The sequence below is a fragment of the Lissotriton vulgaris genome, chromosome 6 (genome assembly GCF_964263255.1).
Source record: "Lissotriton vulgaris chromosome 6, aLisVul1.2, whole genome shotgun sequence".
In the NCBI taxonomy this organism is placed as follows: domain Eukaryota; kingdom Metazoa; phylum Chordata; class Amphibia; order Caudata; family Salamandridae; genus Lissotriton; species Lissotriton vulgaris.
The window spans coordinates 1,045,923,228-1,045,947,657 of NC_141694.1; the positions used below are offsets into that span (position 1 = coordinate 1,045,923,228).

General features: G+C 48.8%; 1 protein-coding gene across 1 annotated transcript in view; it reads right to left on the minus strand.

Annotated features, from left to right (window-relative positions):
• Positions 1–323: 323 nt before the first annotated feature.
• PDCD2 (programmed cell death 2) overlaps positions 324–24,430 on the minus strand; it is a 323,560-nt gene continuing 299,453 nt past the window's right edge. Inside the window, exon 6 of the mRNA XM_086927106.1 lies at positions 324–808. Coding sequence (XP_086783232.1) covers positions 647–808 — 162 coding nt within the window. The 3' untranslated portion in view covers positions 324–646. The remainder of the gene's footprint in view (positions 809–24,430) is intronic.

Genomic DNA, 24,430 nt, shown 5'->3' on the forward strand with positions numbered 1-24,430 from the left:
ATAACTTTCTAAATAAAATGCAAACCACAGCATTAGACATTATGCCTTTAAGGGCACTTATTACTCTACGAGACACCCCTTGATTTTATCTGATCACCTCTGGAGAACAATGAATTAACATCAGAATGTTTGCATGTGCCTTCACTCCTACTGCTGCATCCCAACAGCACTACTCTGTAAATATAGTTATGTGTTACTGTTCTTCTTTTGGAGAAAGAAAAAGAACCTGAGCAGGAACGAGTGATGCTGTAAGCAGGGAAACAGAAGGAGTTAAAACTTTGACATGGAAACACCAGTTGAGCTGAAACACCAAAACCTTTAACTTTTTCTTTTTTTTTTTAAAAACACTAAAATACAATTCTTGGTTTTCCTTTGGGGGTCAGTAAACTATAATTACGAAATGAGAAACACATTAACTACATCTATACTTTTTTTTAAAACTTCAAATAAATAATGATAGCATTTATGTACAGAATTTCATTAAAACACATCTATATACATGGTCAGTCTTGGAGTCCCTTTTTCATTTTTTCCAGCTTCTTATTTATTATTCTCAAAGCTGTGAAAATGGTCAACATGGTAATTATTGACTCCTTTGGCTCGCAGAAAAAAAGGAATTTCTTCGGAAAAGGAACAGGATGGCTTGTTAAACTGGATCAGTGGCCAAGTCCTGCTTCCATAAGAATTCCTTGCAGTACTCTTTTTCATCACCGCAGTTTTCCGCACAAGTAAATACAGCCAATGTTCCCCAGTCTATGCTATCTCCGATGCGGTCAACATTTAGATGATTCAGAAGCTGAGGCATAACCTAATAAAAACAAAACCACATATTGAAGGACCCTAAATATTTGAAGAAACAAGCAAGACAAAACATATATGCATTATTCATGGGATGAAGTATCCTCTGCCATACTTCTTTAGGATACTGCAAGTCTTCTATAAGTTCTGAGACCACAGAAAAATAAGGCAAGGCACAGTTCCTTTATCAGGTTAAGGCGCTCCAAGGGCACTTGCCTTTTAATGTATTGCAGAGGTCATTTTAAATCTTATCACGCATGGACACCTCAAAACCCATGACGCAAAAAGCTTAAATCATTGGTCTCTTGAAATGAAACAGCATGGTTAAAGACAAGTACAATAAATGCTGACTCTAAAGTGTGGAATTGTATCACTACTATGAAGATAGTAATTGTTGCAAAAACATACTTTAAGCAGTTCAGTGCGAGTCACTTTCTAGCAAAGTTGTAGTGCAGAATGTATGATAATAACATGCACATATTTGTGCTAGCATGTAAAAAAAACTACAGCCGTAAAAAAGTAAATATGATTAATAAATGTTCCCTTTCTGCTAATGACTATTCGTTGCAGCTAAAACGATCAGAGGAGATGAAGTGTGTTTTCACTGTTAACGCACCAGCTGCAATTCTGATCCGTGACTAGCATGTCACACTGGCTGTTGTCTCAGACAGCAGGGATGGTGTTAGCACAATCCAAATGCAATAACTTATTACAGTGTTCATGTTTGTGGCTGATAAGTTATGTCACAACAAGACTGTAAAAAGAAAATCAGATTTAGATTTTTGTACACGTAATGCAAGCATTCACATAACACACAGGGCATCGGCAGAAGCGCAATATCCCATTTTTAGGTCGAGGACCGAAGGCTGTGCTTGCGCAGTCTCCGGGAGGAGATTTAATGATTTCTAGTATGGGGGCTTGAATCCGCCTCTCTCCTCCATTGGCTGGCTTCCTAAACGGAGGTCAGCCATTGGAGGAGAGGGGCATCACTCCATTCAAGCCCCGTCTCTTTCGGATTCGGGGGCGTGTTTCTTTGCGTTCTTTCGACCTGTGACGTCATCAGTCACTCAGAACGCCAAAACACGTCCCCGATTCCGAAATTTTCGGAGCTTTGCAGCTGCCATTTTGCTGCTCGGTAAACCCAGGAGAGCAGCGTCTACCGAGGAACCGAGGTAACTGCCCCCCCTGTTTGTGCCGTTTTTCTTGCCTCTGTGCCCACAGCCCTCCTCCGTCCCGCTCTCACCTCCCCTTCCCTCCGCCCGCAGCTCTCCGTCCCGCTCTCACCCCACGAGGTAACTGCCCCCCAGTTTGTGTCGTTTTTCTTGCCTCTGTGCCCACAGTCCTCCTCCGTCCCGCTCTCGACCCCCTTCCCTCCGCCCGTAGCCCTCCTTCGTCCCGCTCTCGCCCCCCCCTTCCCTCCGCAGCTCTCCTTCGTCCCGCTCTTGCCCCCACTCTGCCCGCAGCCCTCCTCCGTCCCGCTCTCGCCCCCCCTTCCCTCCACCCACAGCTCTCCTCCGTCCCGCTCTCGCCCCCCCCCCCCTCCCTCCCTCCGCAGCTTTTCTTTCGTCTCGCTCTCGTCCCCCCCAAAGCTGGGGTGTATTATCTTTTTGTAAAGAGCGGACCAGCCCATTGGGGGAGGGACAGTTTTCTTCAGTGCGATACGTCTGCCTTGTATTTTTCCAGGTGGGACAATAAATTGTCCTGTATAAAGCAATGCTTCTTTCTCGTGATTTGTATGCCTGGGTAACAAAATCCTTCTTCAGACAACTTTAACAGGCAGCATATTTCTGATGAGTGGCCCATTGGCCAGGGGAATTCTATCGATGTAAACCTGTTGATACGCAACTCATGAGAGTATCCATGTCTAATTAGTCTCTCTAACAGTCCCAGAAGGTCTGTCGTCTGCCAGATATACATCTTGTCGTCTACATATGGAGAGGTGACATCCTCCCACCCGGGACGCATCTTTACCCAGGCATTTGGGGCGTCTGTCCTCATTCACAAAGGTAGCAGTTCTGCAGCCAGCGGGAACAGGAGGGCTGTGAAGTGACACCCCTGCCTCGCACCGCTGGTCAAGGAATGTATCTGTGGAACGCCATTGGTTCTCACTCTGGCTGTAGTGTGTGTGTAAAGCAGGAAAGACCCAAGATGGAATCCCGGGGCAGAGACTCGCTCTCTCGGGTACGGATAGCTGAAAGGGCCAACACTTCCTTGCTCTTACGATGCAGTAGCGCTTTCTATGCCAGCCTCAGCAATTTCCAGCTACTTTAAGGCTCTACCGTCCACTGCCCCAGTTGCCTCTTTGCTGGGTGACTGGCAGTGACCCCATCAGGCAGTGACGAGCTCAGGGTGCCTTCCCCCACCAACCTCTCTCCTCCCTGCTTGCAGCCTCATAACCTTCAAGGCGCACACACGTCTGTTGTTCTAGGCGCCTTTCATCTCCCCTTTGTCTTTTATGGGGGTCTGTTCCCTCAAGCGCCACGTGGGCCGCTTCCGTCGAGGCCTCGCTGCCGCAGGTCTTGCGCCGGCCTTGCGGGTTTATTATCTCGGGCAGGAGCTCTGCTTATCTGTTGGCGTCTCCCGGCAGGACGGGCACAGCATCTGGGGTCACCTTCATCTGTCCCGGGCCTGCGTTCCCTCTGATGCCACTCAGGATCTGGACACGCAGCCACACCCAGTGGAGCCGGAGTCAGGGCGGTGTGAATCTCATCGCAGCCGCACCCGAGTACTTCACAGGTCTTTAAAAGACCATTTAGGTGTTAACGAGGCTTTGATGTTTTTTCACCCCTTCATCTCCACTCTTGACTATAGCTGGAAGAATTAGCCCCCCCACCCCCGAAATTTGGCTCTAGTTGCGCCTCTGCATATACTTTACTTAAGGCCCGTCATCCTCCTCACTTCATCCACTGGTCTGTTCTTCATTCACATTTTCCTTGCAACCACTACAGCATACGTCATGGGGCTGCGCAGTGGGTCTGACTACATTTTGCCCTTTCACAAGGAGCACATCCTTACACAAGTTTCATTCAACGCCAGTGTTTTTATTTTTTATTTTATAATTACTGGCTGTGCTTGCTCCCCTGCCCCCTGGCTGTGCTTGCTCCCCTGCCCCTGGCTGTGCTTGCTTCCCTGCCCCCTGGCTGTGCTTGCTTCCCTGCCCCCTGGCTGTGCTTGCTTCCCTGCCCCCTGGCTGTGCTTGCTTCCTTGCCCCCTGGCTGTGCTTGCTCCCCTGCCCCCTGGCTGTGCTTGCTCCCCTGCCCCCTGGCTGTGCTTGCTCCCCTGCCCCCTGGCTGTGCTTGCTCCCCTGCCCCCTGGCTGTGCTTGCTCCCCTGCCCCCTGGCTGTGCTTGCTCCCCTGCCCCCTGGCTGTGCTTGCTCCCCTGCCCTTGGCTGTGCTCGCTTCCCTGCCCCCTGGCTGTGCTTACTCCCCTGGCTGTGCATGCTTCCCTGCGTGTGTATGTGGCTCTGGGTGTGTGTGTGGCTCTGGGTGTGTGTGTGGCTCTGGGTGTGTGTGTGTGTGGCTCTGGGTGTGTGTGTGTGGGGGGCACTGTGTGTGTGTGTGGCACTGGGTGTGTGTGGGTGTGTGTGTGGCTCTGGGTGTGTGTGTGTGTGGCTCTGGGTGTGTGTGTGTGTGGCTCTGGGTGTGTGTGTGGCTCTGGGTGTGTGTGTGGCTCTGGGTGTGTGTGTGGCTCTGGGTGTGTGTGTGGCTCTGGGTGTGTGTGTGTGGCTCTGGGTGTGTGTGTGTGGCTCTGGGTGTGTGTGTGGCTCTGGGTGTGCGTGTGTGTGTGTGTGGCTCTGGGTGTGTGTGTGTGTGTGGCTCTGGGTGTGCGTGTGTGTGGCTCTGTGTGTGTGTGTGTGGCTCTGGGTGTGTGTGTGTGGCTCTGGGTGTGTGTGTGTGGCTCTGGGTAGGTGTGTGTGTGTGGCTCTGGGTAGGTGTGTGTGTGTGTGGGGCTCTGGGTAGATGTGTGTGGGGCTCTGGGTAGGTGTGTGTGGGGCTCTGGGTAGGTGTGTGTGGGGCTCTGGGTAGGTGTGTGTGGGGCTCTGGGTAGGTGTGTGTGGGGCTCTGGGTAGGTGTGTGTGGGGCTCTGGGTAGGTGTGTGTGGGGCTCTGGGTAGGTGTGTGTGGGGCTCTGGGTAGGTGTGTGTGGGGCTCTGGGTAGGTGTGTGTGGGGCTCTGGGTAGGTGTGTGTGGGGCTCTGGGTAGGTGTGTGTGGGGCTCTGGGTAGGTGTGTGTGGGGCTCTGGGTAGGTGTGTGTGGGGCTCTGGGTAGGTGTGTGGGGCTCTGGGTGTGTGTGTGGGGCTCTGGGTGTGTGTGTGGGGCTCTGGGTGTGTGTGTGGGGCTCTGGGTGTGTGTGTGGGGCTCTGGGTGTGTGTGTGGGGCTCTGGGTGTGTGTGTGTGGCTCTGGGTGTGTGTGTGGCTCTGGGTGTGTGTGTGGCTCTGGGTGTGTGTGTGGCTCTGGGTGTGTGTGTGTGGCTCTGGGTGGGTGTGTGGCTCTGGGTGGGTGTGTGGCTCTGGGTGGGTGTGTGGCTCTGGGTGGGTGTGTGGCTCTGGGTGGGTGTGTGGCTCTGGGTGGGTGTGTGTGTGGCTCTGGGTGGGTGTGTGTGTGGCTCTGGGTGGGTGTGTGTGGCTCTGGGTGGGTGTGTGTGGGGCTCGGTGTGGATGTGTCTCTGTGTGTGTGTGTGGGGGGGGCTCTGGGTGTGTGTGTGGCTCTGGGTGTGTGTGTGGGGTGGGCTCTGTGTGTGCGTGGGGGGCTCGGGCTCTGTGTGTGGGGGGGGGCTCTGTGTGTGTGGGGGGGTGTGTGGGGACTCTGTGTGTGTGTGGGGGGGTGTGGGGGCTCTGGGTGTGTGTGCGGCTCTGGGTGTGGCTCTGGGTGTGTGGGGGCTCTGTGTGTGTGTGTAGGGGGGCTGTGTGTGTGTGGGGGGGCTCTGTGTGTGGGGGGGCTCTGTGTGTGTGGGGGGGGCTCTGTGTGTGTGTGGGGGGCTCTGTGTGTGTGGGGGGGGGGCTCTGTGTGTGTGTGGGGGGGCTCTGTGTGTGTGTGGGGGGGCTCTGTGTGTGTGGGGGGGCTCTGTGTGTGTGGGGGGCTCTGTGTGTGTGGGGGGCTCTGTGTGTGTTTGTGTGGGGCTGTGTGTGTGGGGGGGCTCTGGGTGTGTGTGGGGCTCTGGGTGTGTTTGGGGCTCTGGGTGTGTGTGGGGCTCTGGGTGTGTGGGGGCTGTGTGTGTGTGTGTGTGTGTGGCTGTGTGTGGGGCTGTGTGTGGGGCTGAGTGTGCGTGGGGCTGTGTGTGGGGCTGAGTGTGCGTGTGGCTATGTGTGGGGCTGAGTGTGTGTGTGGGGCTGAGTGTGTGTGTGGGGCTGTGTGTGTGGGGCTGTGTGTGTGTGGGGCTGTGTGTGTGTGGGGCTGTGTGTGTGTGGGGCTGTGTGTGTGTGGGGCTGTGTGTGTGGGGCTGTGTGTGTGGGGCTGTGTGTGTGTGGGGCTGTGTGTGTGTGGGGCTGTGTGTGTGTGGGGCTGTGTGTGTGTGGGGCTGTGTGTGTGTGTGGGGCTGTGTGTGTGTGGGGCTGTGTGTGTGTGGGGCTGTGTGTGTGTGGGGCTGTGTGTGTGTGGGGCTGTGTGTGTGTGGGGCTGTGTGTGTGGGGCTGTGTGTGTGTGTGGGGCTGTGTGTGTGTGTGGGGCTGTGTGTGTGTGTGTGTGTGGGGCTGTGTGTGTGTGGGGCTGAGTGTGTGTGTGGGGCTGTGTGTGTGTGGGGCTGTGTGTGTGTGTGGGGCTGTGTGTGTGTGGGGCTGTGTGTGTGTGGGGCTGTGTGTGTGGGGCTGTGTGTGTGGGGCTGTGTGTGTGTGGGGCTGTGTGTGTGTGGGGCTGTGTGTGTGTGGGGCTGTGTGTGTGTGGGGCTGTGTGTGTGTGGGGCTGTGTGTGTGTGTGGGGCTGTGTGTGTGTGGGGCTGTGTGTGTGTGTGGGGCTGTGTGTGTGTGGGGCTGTGTGTGTGTGGGGCTGTGTGTGTGTGGGGCTGTGTGTGTGTGGGGCTGTGTGTGTGTGGGGCTGTGTGTGTGGGGCTGTGTGTGTGTGTGGGGCTGTGTGTGTGTGTGGGGCTGTGTGTGTGTGTGTGTGTGGGGCTGTGTGTGTGGCTGTGTGTGTGTGGGGCTGTGTGTGTGTGGGGCTGTGTGTGTGTGGGGCTGTGTGTGTGTGGGGCTGTGTGTGTGTGGGGCTGTGTGTGTGTGGGGCTGTGTGTGTGTGGGGCTCTGTGTGTGTGTGGGGCTGTGTGTGTGGGGCTCTGTGTGTGTGTGGGGCTCTGTGTGTGTGTGGGGCTCTGTGTGTGTGTGGGTGGGGGGCTGTGTGTGGGGGGGGGCTGTGGGTGGGGGGCTGTGTGTGGGGGGGCTGTGTGTGGGGGGGGCTGTGTGTGGGGGGGGCTGTGTGTGGGGGGCTGTGTGTGGGGGGGGGTGTGTGTGGGGGGGCTGTGTGGGGGGGCTCTGTGTGTGGGGGGGGCTCTGTGTGTGTGTGGGGGGGGGCTCTGTGTGTGTGTGGGGCTCTGTGTGTGTGTGTGTGTGGGGCTCTGTGTGGGTGGCTCTGTATGTGTGTGGGTGGCTGTGTGTGTGTGGCTCTGTGTGGGTGCAAATGCAATAGGTCATGCATTTGCGAGCGATTAACCTATTGGCATTGCAAATGACAATGCCATTTATTTAAAATGTAAAAAAATAAATGTCATGCGCAATGCCAATAGCTCTACCTTTAATAATGCCGAGACCATTGCATTGTAAATGCTTGTTATGGACTGTCTAGTAAGGAAGGGCCGTTACTAACGAGAGGCAACACTTCTAGTGCGTCATGATGCCTCTCCCAAACCTCAACAGTAATAATCCATTTTTCGTGTGTTCTGGAGGAAAGCCAACAAATGAATCCTCCTGAAGTCTTCACAATTCCTAGTTTTCAAAATGCGTGGCATTTTATCCTCCTTCCTCTGGGATGTGCAAGTGTCGGCCTTTCTTCACTTAGGTGTTACCCACTCAAGCAAGCGAAATAAAGTAACTAGTACTTCAGTAACGCTTCACATTCGGTGCGGTGACCTATGCATCTCTGACATAGTTGCTAATCAGAAAATGCAAAGAAAGCGCGCCAGGGCATGTATTAAATTACAACCACTTTAAAATAGTTTAGGAGTAATATCTAAGTCAAGGTGAAAGAAGTTTCAGGAGTATTGCGCTTGCCAGATCATTATGGCTAGAGAAACCTCAAGCGACCAACACGATTAATTTTACTTTTGAGTCCTCTGTGTACCAAAAAAGCAAGTTTTCCTGGGTTGAAGGCTCATCCAAGTAAGGAGAGGGATGATAGCTCTCAGCCGAACGTCGATCATTGAAACACACTGTAGTGTAGTTCCCATATTCCCAATAGGCTCTGCACATTGGAATAATATCTCCTGTAGCTTAGACGTAGGACTGAGGTCTACTAGGTCTCTACCGGGTATATTAGACTTAATTTTGAGTGCCAGCTAGCTCAGAGGTCACTAGAAACTTTCTCGAATAAACAAGAAGGGAATAGTTTCTGACAACCGCATAAAACATGACAACTTTGTTTCCCAAGAATAAGAAATCAAATCTCTAGAGTCGCGGAAACAATAGATAACTATTTCACTCAGTCAATCGTGCATGCTTAGTTTCACCAGAGGTGCAAGAGAAATAGAGAGACAGGCGTTTTCAATAAAAAGGTATTTATTGAACAGTCTTCTTTCTGAAGGATTGAAAATGAACTGCTACAATAGTAAAGCTTACTATGAAGTACAAGGCATATAATACGAACAGTATTCTAAAGTAGTACTGTAAAAGCATGATATTATTTCTAAGCCATAAAGTGCATAAAATGTATAAAATACATAAAATACATACAACGATAAAAGGATGACTAAAATACTCAACTGGTGCTTCTAAACACGCCTACCCCGGTGTACCTAACCTAAGTCAAGAGGGAGGGAGTATAAGAGGAGTAGCTTAAGTTTTTGGAGTTCTCTGCCAGGAATCTGATTCCAATAATTCTCTAAGAGGTCTAATCAGCTCCGTACCTTTGGCTCTAGAATTAAGGAGATCTTGTATCTCGTTCTCGGGACTCGATTTCCCAGATACCCGCAAGTGTAGCCTGGAAACACTGGAGCTGGATTTCTCAGCAGGAGAAATGACAGAGTCTTGCAGTGCGTCAGCTGGAGGGTCGGCTTCCTTCGGCACTTGCTGCTGCAGGGCGTCGGGCAAGTAGATAGTCTATCTGCTCCAAACCACTGTGTGTTTGTTTAGGCAAATCAAAGCATATTTATACTTTGAAGGTGCTGAGTTTGACGCATGTTTGGACTTAATAACGTCATTCAAAGGCTCATTTCTTGGAAAACGCCGGGAGTTCTAGGAGAACTTAATATTCAAGCAGGGGGAAGTCCCGAGCTGCTGAAGGCGGGTTTTTCCAAGAAAACGTTGTTAATTCTTGGAGCTTAGTGGAAGTATCCATGCCGTATTTGGGCTGTATGGTTGAAGCCAAATATGGTAATGATTTCTATGCCTATATAAGGAAATGATAAAGTATACCTATATAAGGACATGAATCTGGAAATGTATACTAGGGTCCGAGATTTATTTACAACACCCCCTCCACGGATATTAAGTTCAATAAAGCTAACCTAGCAAGCACTGAACATATCTAAAGCTAGTGTTTACAATCCCACCCCAATGCAAAGAATATGCATTTGTACTGGGTATGCAGAATTTTATTTTTTAGCAGTTTCTACAGTACACAATATACGTAAGGGAAACATTTCTAAGCATACAGTATTTAGTCTAATTTATGCCATTTGAAAAGAATCATGAGATTACATTTATGATAACGTCTCTTAAAATACAGAAGAAAAAAGTCGAGATCATTTCATAGCATAACATGTCATAGCAATATTACTATTAATAGGGATGAGGCTAAAATAATTCTTTTAGTCAGTTTTCAAAGATGAATTGTTCTCTAGGAATAGTTCTACTTTAAGCAGATTAGTCTGTGCCAAAAGTTCAGTGTTTTGGAAAGAGAGAAAAACTACAACTTAGTTGTGGAAATATAGTTCCAAATGTTAGAAGTCATTGTTTTGAAAAAATGAAGGCCAGAGTTCAGAGAACACTGTGTGCATGACTCAAAAGTTATTCTCGGTGTCAGGAGAAAACATCAAGTCGTCTAGGCATACAAAGAAATCGTCTACCACAGTAGGTGAAAGTGGAACCACTTGATCCAGCAGATCAAATGTGCATAGATGAGAAGCATTGCCGTCAGCGTTGGCAATGGTCATATCAGATGGTACCTGTGTGCCTGGTGTTTCTCGTACCTCACCCTCAGTTAGACTTACTGGTGAGATCTCAATGAATGCCGTCATCAGGATCTGTAGCCGTTGGGGGCAACACAATGCATGAGCCGTTACAGGACCTAGCAAGGTGTCGATATCCGATGGCAGGACTGATGGAAGTGTAAGACAAATGTCTAACATGCATTCCTTTCCGCAAATCAGGCATCGTAGAACAGGTAAGATGCAATCTTTCCAGATTGGTCTGAACGAGAGAAGCCATGTCGTATTCAGATCTCTTAAACGAGCCAGGCCGAGAATCTGTTATCCTCTCATGATACCTCTGGGCACGAACCGTCTGTTTTATGAGGTTCTGGGTATCGCCGGTTATTGGACTTGCCATATCGGAGCAGAAGAAATAAAAATAGTATTCCTGCTACGAGTCCCAAGATGAGAGGCAGGCCGCCGAACACAGAGTGCACGAACTTTGGGAAAATGCCGAGGACTGCTTCAAATGGTGCTAACAGTCCCGAAAAAATTGTCTTAAATACATGTGCGATGCCACTAGTATCAGACATGTTTAAGATTTGACTTAACATTTCTGCGAAATATACAGGGCAGTTTGTTGATAATAATGCATGTATCTCTGCAGATGTCCTTGCAACTTGCAGATCATAGGTTTCTTTTGATGATGTCAGTGGCACAGATTTTTGCAAAAGAATATTGCAAATGCTACTTACCAGTATGCATCTGTTCTTGGCATGTAGGGCTGCTGACATTCATATCTGTGCATAGATCGCCGCCTAGTGTTGGGTCCGGATGATTGCACATTGTTGTCCTGGAAGAGTCTTCGAAGTATCACGAGATAGGTGGCTGCTCCCCTGGACTACAGTGCGCATGGGCATCGCCTCCATCCCCAGATTGTTTTTAGCCATTGTGGCCGAGATGGAGTGAACTATGTGAGTGATGACCATGCTATGAGCATATATCTGAATTCTGCAGCTGCTACAGGCGCCGGGGAGGAGGGCGGGCGATATGAATGTCAGCAGCCCTACATGCCAAGAACAGATGCATACTGGTAAGTAGCATTTGCAGTTCGAGGCATGTGGGCTGCTGAATTCATATCTGTGCATAGAATACATAGCAGTCCCCCTCTTATTGGCGGCCGCCCGTGCCAGCTGCAGCAGTTTGGAAAAGTGTCTTGAGAACAGCCTGGCCCACAGCTGCCTGCTGTTTAGAGTGCACGTCTACACAGTAATGTTTAGTAAAAGTATGTGTGGTAGACCATGTGGCTGCTCTACATATATCCTCTAAGGGAATGTTCCCAAGGAAAGCCATAGAGGCCCCCAACTTTCTGGTGGAGTGGGCTCTTGGTGGAATTGTAAGAGTGCGTTTAGCCTTAGCGTAACAGATCTGTATACATTTCACAATCCACCTAGCAATACCAGCCTTGGAAATAGCGTTACCCTTGTGGTGTGATGCAAAGGCAACGAAAAGCTGCTTAGTCTTTCTGAAATCCTTGGTCCTGTCAATGTAATACATGAGTGCCCTTTTAACATCAAGGGTGTGGAGCATCCGCTCCGCCAGCGACTCAGGATTTTGAAAGAACACCGGCAACTCGATTGTCTGGTTCATGTGGAATTGAGACACAACCTTGGGTAGAAATTTAGGGTTAGTGCAAAGCACCACCCTGTTAGCATGGACTTGGAAGAAGGGCTCTTGGATGGTGAGGGCCTGCAACTCGCTAACCCTCCGTAGCGATGTAATTGCTACTAAGAAAGCCACCTTCCAAGTCAGAAACTGAAGCTCACAAGAGTGCAGTGGCTCGAAAGGAGGACCCATCAGCCTTGTAAGAACCACATTGAGGTTCCATTCTGGAGCTGGTGGTGTCCGTGGTGGAATGACTCTTTTAAGTCCTTCCAGAAATGCCTTGATAGCAGGCACCTTGAAAAGTGAAAGGTGTTGCCTATTCTGGAGGTATGCGGCCATTGCAGACAGGTGAATGCGGATGGAAGTATACGCCAGATTGCATCGGTACAGATGGAACAGGTAACAAATGATGTTCTGAATGGAAGCATCCAGCGGGTCAATGTCGTGGCTCGCACAATAAATGACAAACCGCTTCCATTTAGCCGCATAACATGCTCTAGTAGTGGGCTTTCTTGCCTCCCGAATGATGTTCATGCAATCCGGGGGAAGATTGAGGTAGCCAAACTCTAGGACTTCAGGAGCCAGATCGCCAGGTTGAGCTGTTGCGGATCTGGGTGCTGAATGTCGCCATGGCTCTGCGTCAGAAGGCTGGGCGTGAGATGAAGCCTTTGATGCGGTAGCACGGAAAGTTCCAGAAACGTGGTGTACCATGGTTGGCGAGCCCACGTTGGAGCAACCAGGATGAGAGACATCGAGTGCTGCCTGAGCTTGCGCGCCACCAGCGGTATCAGAGGTGCTGGGGGAAAAGCGTACGCAAATCTGCCTGACCAGTTCATCCATATCGCATTGCCCTGCGATTGCGGGTGTGGGAACCTGGCGGCGAAGCTTTGGCATTTTGCGTTCTCCTTTGTGGCGAACAGGTCTATCTCTGGATGACCCCACCTTAGGAAGTACGGTTGGAGTACTGATGGATGTATCTCCCACTCGTGCATTTGGTGGCTGTGCCTGCTGAGCAGGTCCGCCATCTGATTGTCCTTGCCTGGGAGATGTTCTGCCATTAGGAAAATGTTCCTTTGAATGGCCCACTTCCACATGCTCTGAGCCAGATGAGACAGCTGCGGAGAGTGTGTGTCCCCCTGTTTCTGAATGTAGTACATGGCCGTCATGTTGTCCGTCCGGATCAACACGACCTTGTTGCACAGATATACTTTGAATGCCTTTAAGGCCATGAAGATTGCCATCAGTTCCAATACATTGATGTGCATCTTCCTTTGCTGTAGTGTCCATAGTCCCTGCACTGTGTAGTGGAGTACATGCGCTCCCCATCCCTGGAGAGAAGCGTCCGTTGTCAGGATAATCTGTGGCACAGGCTCTTGGAACGGTCGGCCCTTGCAAAGGTTTTGTGGATTCCACCAATGCAGAGAGTTGTACGCCCGACCGCTCACCAACACTAGGTCTGTTAGTTGCCCGTGAGCCTGAGTCCACTGACGTGCTAGGCACTCCTGAAGCGGATGCATATGTAACCTCGCGTGCGGGACAATGGAGATGCAGGAGGCCATCATGCCTATCAACTGCATGAACACCTTCGCTGGAAGCGAGTGCTGAGGTCTGAATCGTTGGATCAGCTTCTGAATACTGGCGACCCTCACTGAATTTGGCTGCGCAGTGGCCGCCAGAGTGTTTATCGTCGCGCCCAGATACTGCCGTATGTGGGCGGGCTGGAGATGGGATTTTGGGTAATTCAGTGAGAATCCCAGATCGTGTAGGAGATGAATGGTGCGGGACACGTGGTCGGCGCACTGTTGTTCCGACTGTGCCTGAATGAGCCAGTCGTCCAGATAGGGGTAGACGTGGATGTTTTGACGTCTTAGATGCGCCGCCACGGTCGCCAGGCACTTGGTAAAGACCCTGGGCGCCGTGGTGACACCAAAAGGCAGAACCCTGAACTGGTAGTGCTGGTCCTGAATGGTGAACCTTAGGTACTTCCTGTGTGAAGGATGCAGGGGAATGTGAAAGTATGCATCCTTGAGATCCAGTGTAGCCAGGAAGTCCCCCTGCCGAAGCAGAGGGAGAACCTGCTGCAAGGTGAGCATATGGAAATGTTCTGAAAGAATGTACCAGTTGAGGGGCCTGAGGTCCAAGATGGGCCTGAGGGATCCGTCCTTCTTGGGGATCAGAAAGTACAGAGAGTACACCCCTGTTCCCCTTTCCTGCAGTGGAACGAGCTCTACTGCCCCTTTTTGCAGCATGACTTGGACTTCTTGCTGCAACAAGTGCAAGTGCTCGCCGGACATAGGACGGTTTCTTGGAGGTATGTTTGGAGGAGTGGAAGTGAGTTCCAGACAGTAACCGTACTGGATAAGAGATTTGACCCACCTGTCCGTGGTGATGGATTTCCACGCGGGCAGGAACTGCTGGAGTCTCCCCCCGACCGGTGTTGAGTGGTCGGGGGGCAGCGACAAGGCGTCACTGTTTGTTGGCGGTGGAGGACCTGGAGTTGTTATTTCCACGTCCTCTGCCTTTGATGTTGTTGCCCCTGTAACCACCTCTACCCTTGTTGGTGTATGAGGATTGGGTGTTGCTTTTATAGTACTGCGTGGATTGCGATGCCTGACCCCTTGAGGTGCCTCTGTTATTGGAGCGGCGAAAGGAACCACTCCGAAACTGCTGGGACTGTAGGGCACCCATAGATTTAGCAGTGTCAGTGTCTTTTTTCATCTTTTCAAGGGCTGCATCCACTTCCGGTCCAAACAGGTGGTCTGGATTAACTGTTTGGTTCAGGATGGTAGTCTGTATGTCTGGTTTAAAGCCTGATATTCTAAGCCATGCATGCCTCCGCAGTAGCACGCTAGTGTTTATAGCCCTGGAGGCAGTATCAGCCACGTCCAGTGCGCACTTAATGGAAGCGTTGGTGATAAGCTTCCCCTCCTGAATTAACATCTCAGCTCCCTCCTTGTACTGATCAGGTAAGTGCTGTAGAAGTGTTTCTAGGGTGTCATAGTGTGCCCTATCGTAGCGTGCAAGTAGGGCCTGTGTGTTTGAAATGCGCCAAATATTAGCTGCCTGCGCAGCAATACGCTTCCCTGAGGCTTCAAAGACTTTCGATTCTTTGTCTGGGGGAGGAGCATCACCCGTGGTCTGTGAGTTCGCCCGCTTACGTGCGTTGGAGACAACCAAAGAGTCCAGTGGCAACTGTCCCTTGATGTACGTCGGGTCAGTGGGCGCCGCTTTATATTTTTTTATCAATACGAGGATTGATGACTCTTGCCCGGGTGGGCTCCTTGAAAACCTCAGGCGCATGCTTTATCACCCCCTTGAGCATTGGCAATGTCTTGACAGTCTTTTCAGCCACTGAGAAAGTGTCAAACAGAAAATCGACATCCACAGGGTCCGCATGGAGGTCGACATCATGGTTGGCCGCAGCTCTCTCAATTAGAGCGTTGAAGGCTGCAGAGTCCTCTGTTGGGGAAGTTTTTGCAGCAAAAAGCTGCGGCTCGTGTCCTGACTGAGGGTCCTCAGGGTCGCCTCCAGCAGACCATGGCTCATTGACCTCTTCTGGATCCGAGTAGGCTGGATAATTGTACTCCTCCTCCCCATCCCCGTCACCCTCTCCAGCGTTAGAGGGAGCGGGGGAGAGATCCAAACCTTGTGGAGATGTAGGCTCCATAGGGGCAGAAGCGCCCGCAGAGTCCAACTTCTTTTTGAGTGGAATATGAAAATGCTCCAACACAGGCTCCGGGGTGATCTTCCTTTTAAGGAGAGAGAGCTTGCCAGTGTTGGCGTCGATGACAACTTCCCGACGCTCCTCCTCTGCCAGTGGCTGGTGCCGCGGCACCACCAAGGATGCCTTCGGCGTCGAAACCTGCTTCAAGGGCACCCCGGGCCCATGTTTCGGTGCAAAAGCCTTCGGCACCGTCTTGGGCGGCAGCGTGTAGTGAATCGGCGTCTGCGCCTTCGCCGGTATCTGTGGAGGCTTCGGCGCCACATCCTTCGGCTCGAGAGCCCCTGCTTCCTCCCGAATACGCTGAAGGGACTCCGTGACCTTCTTGGTAAAGGAGGGGGAGGGCTGGACCGGCTCGAGTGATTCCTCCGAGTCCGGAGTCGGGTCGGCGACTAAAGGCGTAGTCTTCGGAGCCGACACAGCACCACCCTTGGCTTTGTCGACCGGGAGCGGTGCAGTCAGAGACTTTGGGTCGTCCTGACGTTTTTTGGAGGGCTTCTTAGGGTCACTGACCTTTTTGGCGTCGACGCGGCTCTTCAGAGCGTCGACCAGCTTCGGCGCCGACGCAGCCGAGTCGGGCGTTTTCGCCTTCGGCTTCGACACGGGGGTCTTCGGGTCGACCATTTTGGCGTGGCTTTTGATCTCGGCGGCCATCTTGGATGTCTTCGGCGCCGAGGCCTCTGTAGCCTTAGATCCCACCAGTGCGACTTGCACTTTCACTTTCGGTTTCGATACCGATGGTGTTGACCCAGATGGCTTCACTTTCAGTTTCTGTACCGGGAGTGGCGCATCACCAATGTCCGTGGCCGGGCCCGGAGGCGGGGCTGTGGGACGAGTATTGAGGTCTTGGGTAAGGCCCGAAGGCGATCCCTCGACCTGGGCCTTATGCTGGGGTGCTGCCCCGGAGTCAGCATGAGGATGCTCTTCTTCGGAGCTATCCTCCACGGTGGCAATGGCCCCGTCGTCGTCCCCTACCTCCTCGACGACTTCCTCGAACTCCTCATCTCCCGCGTCGTAGTCCTCGTCCTCCGACGCCGGGTTAGAGTCCGAAACCTGTAGGACGGTGTCGTCTTCAGCATCTTCCTCAAAGATGTTGGCTGGAGGGGGTGCCGACAACTGGGCCTGCAGCCTTGCGGCCCGACGTAGCTTGAGTGTCTTCTTCGACCGGAACTTGGAGCAGGCCATGCACCTGGCCTCGTCGTGGTCCGGCGATAAGCATCTGTTGCACACTGGGTGCACGTCGAGGTGAGAATACTTTGAGGCGCACACTGGGCACCTCTTAAACGGAGTTCGTTCCATGTTGAAGTAGTCTGGAGCGTCGTGTAGGTCCGTCCGTGCCGACAGCACGCGGAAGGGCAGCAAGTGTTAGGAGCCGATGAATAAACCAACCCGAACGATGAACAATACCGACGCGAGACCTAAAGACCTTTTGGTCTCACTTAAGGAAAGTTAAACAACTATCGATTCCGATAGAGGGAACTGAAGCACATCCGAACCCAATGGCGGAAAAAAAACAATCTGGGGATGGAGGCGATGCCCATGCGCACTGTAGTCCAGGGGAGGAGCCACCTATCTCGTGATACTTCGAAGACTCTTCCAGGACAACAATGTGCAATCATCCGGACCCAACACTAGGTGGCGATCTATGCACAGATATGAATTCAGCAGCCCACATGCCTCGAACACTTTAGTCTGCTTAAAGTATTAATTCGTATAGAAGAGATATTCAATGAAGGCCATATTGCCGTCTGACTGTCTGACTTGCGAGCTGGATACAATACTTGCATACCAAAAGTGACCATGGACGACACAGTAACCAGATAAACTTTTCCTGGCACCACAGGGCGAAGGGAGGCTTAGCCCTATTAGTCTAATTGAATATGAAAGGATCAGCAAAACAGCTAGAATCAGGTTCTCAAAATTGTTTAGTAGTAGAATTGTCGGTTGCGAATTCCCCCACTGTTACTTATTAACTTTTATAATTCACCAGACAGTGTAAGTCTAAATCAGCATCTAGAATCCCTTGGGGAATTTTTAGACAAGTACAGAGTGTCACATAATAGTTTCGAGGTCATCCTTATGGGGGACTTCAATATTCACCCATGCAGCCTGGAGTGCACCTTGGAAGATAATGGGGGGCCTTCTTACTCGTTGCCCACGCATTTCGAACACACGAAACAAGGCGAGGTTTTGGAGAGCCTTTTGGCCTCCTTCAACCTCTATGAATCAGGCTGCTGTGTAGATGGGCACAGGCCTTTTACATTTAAAGGAAAAGATACAGGAACAGTCATTGATTATATTTTTTTTATCTTCATTTATTTTGTCTATGGTTTTAAATTACAGGGTAGAAGACTCCGTCTTTAGTGACCATAACCCCGTGATATTAGAGGTTGCCCCAGGGGGGTTATTGGACTTTAAAGACATACAGGCATCATGTGCAACGGACCTGTTACCAAAAGATCAGGGCAGGAGATTGAAATGGGCCAAAGTGACCCGGTCACTTTTTTACAAGATGTCTTGGCCAAGGTTGAAGTGGAGGTGGGCATTTGCCTAGACCATGTTGGCCCCAATACCAGGATAGTTGAGGCATTTAATATTATATGCCAACAAGTGAATATTGATTTAATGGCCAAAACCCAACCAGGTGGGCAAACAGGAAAAAGATGGTTTGACTCAAACTGCTCCAAGGCACACTCTGCTCTTTTAAAAGCATTGAAGGAAACACCCAGAAATAGAGCACATATAGTAACCCTCAGGAAACAATACAAACAGGCCATTCAGGGTCGTAAAACTCAGATTAAGGAAGAGGCCTGGACTGACCTGCAATCAGAAGAAGTCTTGCGGGACAGTTCCAAATTTTGGGCGGTTATTAATCAGCCCTATTTTTCTGGGGTGGAGAACCATGGTGTGGAATGTACTATTCCAGATGAGCAGTGGCTTGCCCACTTTGGAAGCATTTATAGCCAGTCAACCCATGGGCCTACACAGGAGACTTTATCTTTTCACCATGTTGGGCCAGTTTTGGCCTTCGGGGAGGAAGACGTGGAAAAAGCAATAAATGAGACACTTAAAAATTAGGCCCCGGGCCCGGACGGGGTTCCTGCGGACCTATATAAGTGTGCCCCGAAATTTTGGGCCAGGATATTGACCAATGTTTTTAATGCCTCAAGAGATAACAACTTTCCTGAGTCTTGGGCAAAGTCCACCATTATTCCAATTTTTAAAAAAGGCCAAAGGGGTGATCCTGCCTGTTATAGGCCTATTTCCCTAATAGACTCTGCCGTTAAAATCTTGGGCAGAGTCATTTTAGGTAGATTGACAACATGGCTAGAAGGTAGAGGAACCCTGTCTAATGCCCAGTACGGCTTCAGGGCGAAAAGGAGCACACTGGATCAATGCTTAAACCTTCAACTGCTTATCAGCAAATATACGACTGCGAGGGAGGGGTCTTTGTATATGGCCTTTATGGACCTCTCCTCAGCATTCGACCTGGTCAATAGGTCGAGGCTATGGAGGGTCCTTTTGGACGATGGGTATTGACCCCCCGCTGGTTAGCTTTTTTGCTGACCTTCATTGTGGCTTACTGGCCTCAGTTAGAGTCACTCGGGAGGGGAGGTGCACCAGTTATTTCAAGTCGGAGAGGGGGGTGCGGCAAGGGTGTATCCTTGCCCCCCTCCTCTTTACACTATATATAAATGCTTTGAGCCAGCTCTGGCTGATTCAACGGTGGACGTTCCGCGTGCAGGGGAGACCAAGATTCCGGTCCTCTTGTACGCGGACGACGCCGTTCTTTTGGCACGCTCAGGTGTGGCCCTCAACAGACTATTGTCCTCCTTCGGCGACTTCATTAGATTTGAAAATGAATACCCAAAAATCTCAGGTCATGATCGTCGGACCGGCCAGTAGGAAAAAGAAAACAAAAACATTTCTTTGCACAGGCAAAGAAGTAAAGAGGGTTCCAATCTTCACCTATCTGGGGGTCGTCTTTGACGATAGAGGAACATGGGGTCCCCAATATAAGTCAAAAAGCAACGCAGTAGCAAGATCGGCTGCAGCCCTGTTGAGCTTTGCTAAAAGGATGGGGGCACGACCAATGGAGGCTATCCTTAAAGTATATAAAGCCAAATGTTTGGCAATAGCCACCTACGGTTCTGCCATCTGGTGATATACAAACCCTGACAACATCCAGAAGGTGGAGAACAAATTTCTAAGATCCCTGCTTTCTGTTCCCCAGTCCACCCCTACCTTTACAATACACTCAGAGCTGGGCATGGGGTTTGTAACATATTTATTAAAATCCGCACCTGTAATTTGTTGGTTAAAAACCTGGCTCATCCAGGAAATCTCCTTAAACCATTCGATTCTTAAAGACTGCCTTGCCATGGACAGAGCTCACAGAATCCCATGGCTGGTTTATGTTAAATTGATGCTCACGAATGTGGGGCGACCTGAGCTCTTTCATTTCCCAGAACGTATTAAAAAAGAGGATGTCATGGAGATAAAATCTGCATTGGTAAATCTGTTCACGGCAGAGCGGGAGGAGACAGATGAAAAAAACTTTTGTTAGAAGGAATTACGCACTTATAACTGTTCCGGGTCCTGAACCCTATCTTGTTTTAGTGACTAGACCGTTTCATCGGTTTCTCTTAACCAGATTCCGTTTTAATTTGATACATTTTATGCTTGGCTCCTATTCTACTTGGGACACTCCAGAAAACGCAAATCCATGTGATTGTGATCACTTTTCCACACAGGATACATTACATTTTACCATGTTTTGTGAACACTATGCACAGATCAGGAAAAAATATTTGTTACCTATTTTGCGGGAGGCGGGCTTATTACAGGTTAGGCCAGCGCTCCTGTTCTTACAACTTTTATCTAGTGCCCGTGTAACATTTCATGTAGCAAGTTTCCTAGTTGCGGGTGTTCGTATTAATAAGAAGCGTTCTAATTTACGACACAGACCTATTACAATTTAATCACGCTAGTAGCGTTGGTGCCTTCTTAATCTTGAAGCTAACTGCCAAACGGAAGTTTTTAAAATGTTTTACTGATCTCATGAGATATGTTCATTTTAACCTTGATATGTCATTTATATTTATTCCTTACTTTTGTAATTGGATGTATTGTTGTATCGTATTTGCTGTGATTACTCGTATTTTGTGTCTTTTTTTGATTTTTATTAATCGAATAAAAGTGATTGACTGACTGACTGACACAGCAGCTGTGATCATTTAATATAACGTAACTGCCATTGGATAGCTGCCTGAAAACGGGTTCTATTAGTGTGGAGGGAATACCGTGCAGGTGGCATGAAAGGTTATTCGCAGAACCATCGCAGACTCCGTGTAAATTAATACCCTGGCACAGAAGTGTACCACTCAGTGAATTTTTACAATTTTTCCCACTAAGGAATACTTCTTTCCCCTTATTCCAACAACTGTGTTTATATGGTAAAGTCCATGTTGACTTAATGTATTCTTTACCCAACCTTTCATACAGGCCTTCTGGTATATGCTGTAGACAATACAGAAATTGGAAAATCGTCACTGGAATCATGATGGTGCCATGAATTATCCATTCTATTACAGGTTTCTCAGAAACGGTCAATGGTAATCTTTGACGTTTTTCAATGCTCAGCACCGTATAGTCTGCTCCTCTTTGTGCCATAGAGATTTGTTTATCTGTAAGGTTAAACCCAGTAAACAATGACGTTGTGTTGATAAGCCTCCATGGCACGTAGCCTGAACGCAGATTTTGCAATGTCCAGCCTAGCTGCATTATAGAACGTAATTGAGACTGGCCATGTTGTAACATTAGCAAGTATTGTTACATTATGTCAATTGCAGAGGATACAATGCTGTCCAATGAATATATTCTGGAGGACAGAGTAGTTAACCCATTGCCCACTACAGAGAGCTTTCTCCAAGTTAATACGATCAATCTCTCGTATTCTTTCTACAGTTTCTAATTGTGTTATTTTCCAAGCCTCGTTGTACGCAGCATATATACCGGTGTATATGAAACGTTTTTGCCGTGGTTTGCGAAGTCCCAATAAGAAATCTCGCAAATCATTGCTTTCTTTAAGTAAAGTCAAGTGTTGTTTAATTTCTGGAAGTGTAGAAGTTTTCAGCCATTCAAGGCATAGTTTCCCTACACTATATGTTGTTATTATCCCTGGATGTTGTCTCTGGGAGTATCTTGGATCTGGCCTGTTAAGAATGAAACCCTGTGTTTTTTTCAGGAATCTATCTTGACAGTTATTGGTGTCTGTGGGCCAGATTAACCATTTTTTCCAATTAGGACTAGTTCTGTTCAATTTGAAAACATATTGTACGTCTATCTCCCCTTTTGTAGTTTTGTTATTTTCAGGTATGGGCTTTGGTATAGACGGTTTATTTAAATCTTTTACTTTTGTTATGCCAAGACAAGAGGTTTGCTGCACAGTGTCATTTAAAAACGTTATTTGTTCAGGTATAATGCAGGCTCTGAATAAAGCTTCCAGACCTTGCACCTGCCATTCTTTTGTTCCCCAGAAATTTTTTGTCTCGATGTGGTCTTTCCAGAAGTCGTAACCCAATGTGGACAACTTAGCATAAAAGTTTTCAGAATAAATTTGTTTGGTATTGGTCAACATTGTTTTCAATCCTGTATTATTTAAATTTTTGAAATAAAACGTTTCTGGATCTGTAACATTAAACCCCGAGAAGTAAGGAAACAGGTCATAAAATGTTTTAGAGCTGTCTTTTTGTGGTGTTGGACAAAGTTCCCATTGATTATACATAAAAACATTTCTCGGGCTTGCAGATTTGTGCAAATAGTGATGACCAAAATGGTTAAAACAATACATTTGTTCATAGTCTAATGACCCATCTAAATAGTCATGTTTAGTATATTTCGCAGACATTTCTAAATCTGACATCACATTATTAATTGTCTCAAAGTCCCAATCATCAGAGAATCTGCTGGGAGTTACAAAGTCATTCACAGAAACCTTGAACTGATGTGGAATCCTCAGCATCTCTACCGGGCCATAGATATCATAATCAGTTCTATCCCATACTATACCTCCTGGTATAGGGATGGCTGTGATGTTTACTGATGACAGTTCTCTTTTTTCAACATGTAATGTTTTGTGTGGTTTTAGGACCAAGTTGATTTTCTGACTTGCTGTGTCCATTGTACTGTATTTTCCATCTATCATTTATCCCAGGCTTAAAACCAATATTAGCCAGAGCAGGCGGAAAAATGCACCTAAACCAATCCAAAACTCAGTCCACGGTGAAACCAGATCTATTTTTTCAAGTTCATGAAAAAGTTCTGTAGTTTTTTCTTTGAGAGTTTTCTTTGTTGTTGTATCTTCAGGTTCGCTTGGATCCTCAGAAAAGTTTATCAAAGTTGATGAAATATCCAGATGCAGTTCTGTCAATTGTTTGAATGGCATCGGGGTTTGTTAAAATCGCTGGAACTGATTTCTCCTTTGTCATGTTAGTGTATTCAGGTGCTACATCATTGTAGATTGGTGTTTCTGGTCGAACAGATATTTGGGTCTCAAGAGGCACGAGTTCCATTGTTTTGTTGCATAGTCCTTTTCTTACTGCAGGTTTATCAAAGGTGATAAGTCTTTCAGTTTGAACCTATTGGATTGTAGCAAGATTTGGCTGTCTGCTACATCTTGGGAGTCCACTGGGCCTACTACTTATTATTGGCCATATGTTGTGGTTTTACCAGGTCGATGGACACGACTCTGTTCTCCTTTTTACCAGCAAGGGGCGGTAGTACTACTGATCTCGTTCCTTGGATTGCTAAGACAGGTACTGCTTTTCTGTAAGAAGGCCCAAATTCCTTCTTCACCGCTATCTTTTCCCTGACTAGATCCCCAATTTTCGGAATCCAGACAGGTCTTGCTGGGACAGGTGGTTTATCTTCAGTGGCTGTTGGCTTTTGTGTTGTGTTACTCAGACTTCTTCTTTTTCATTTAAGTCCTGTAAGACAGCCAAACGATCTTTGACATCAAAGGGTTTCTGTTTTACCACTGAAGTCTGACAATCGAGATCCTCGATTATCATTCTAGTACCAAATAGTAGCTCATAAGGAGTGATTCCCCCCAGAGAATTTCTTGGCAGATTGTTAAGACTACATTGGACACTTATTAGATGTTTGACCCACCCATCACCCAAACCTAATACCTTTGCTGTTATGGATTGCTTTATGTCACAGTTTTTTCTTTCCACTACCGCATTACCCTCAGGATGGAAGGGACTAGAATACCGCAATGCAACACCCAAATAACCATGGCCTCTTTGTAAGCTCGAGAGCTAAACGCAGGACCCTGATCAGAATGTAGCATGCCTATTGTGTATGTGCCGATAAAGACTCGCAAATCCTTTATAACAGTTCTGGCGTCAGCCGAGCGCTGGGGCCATAACCAAATAAATCTCGTGCAGGAATCCACTGCGACTATGATATATTTATAGTTGCCATCCCGTGTTAAGGGACCACACTGGCCCAGATAAACACACGCTAGTGGTTTATCTGAAATCAAAAGGGGCGTTTGTGCAGGACGTTTCACTGTAGAGACTTTCATTTTCTGGCAGATTTCACATTCCAGTCGAATATGCTACTTACCAGTATGCATCTGTTCTTGGCATGTAGGGCTGCTGACATTCATATCTGTGCATAGATCGCCGTCTAGTGTTGGGTCCGGATGATTGCACATTGATGTCCTGGAAGAGTCTTCGAAGTATCACGAGATAGGTGAGAGGCTCCTCCCCTGGTCTACAGTGCGCATGGGCATCGACTCCATCCTCAGATTGTTTTTAGCCATTGTGGCCAAGATGGAGTGGAACTCAGTGAATGATGACCATGCTAGAAGTATGTGTGAATTCTGCAGCTGCTACAGGCGACGGGAAGGAGGGCGGGCGATATGAATGTCAGCAGCCCTACATGCCAAGAACAGATGCATACTGGTAAGT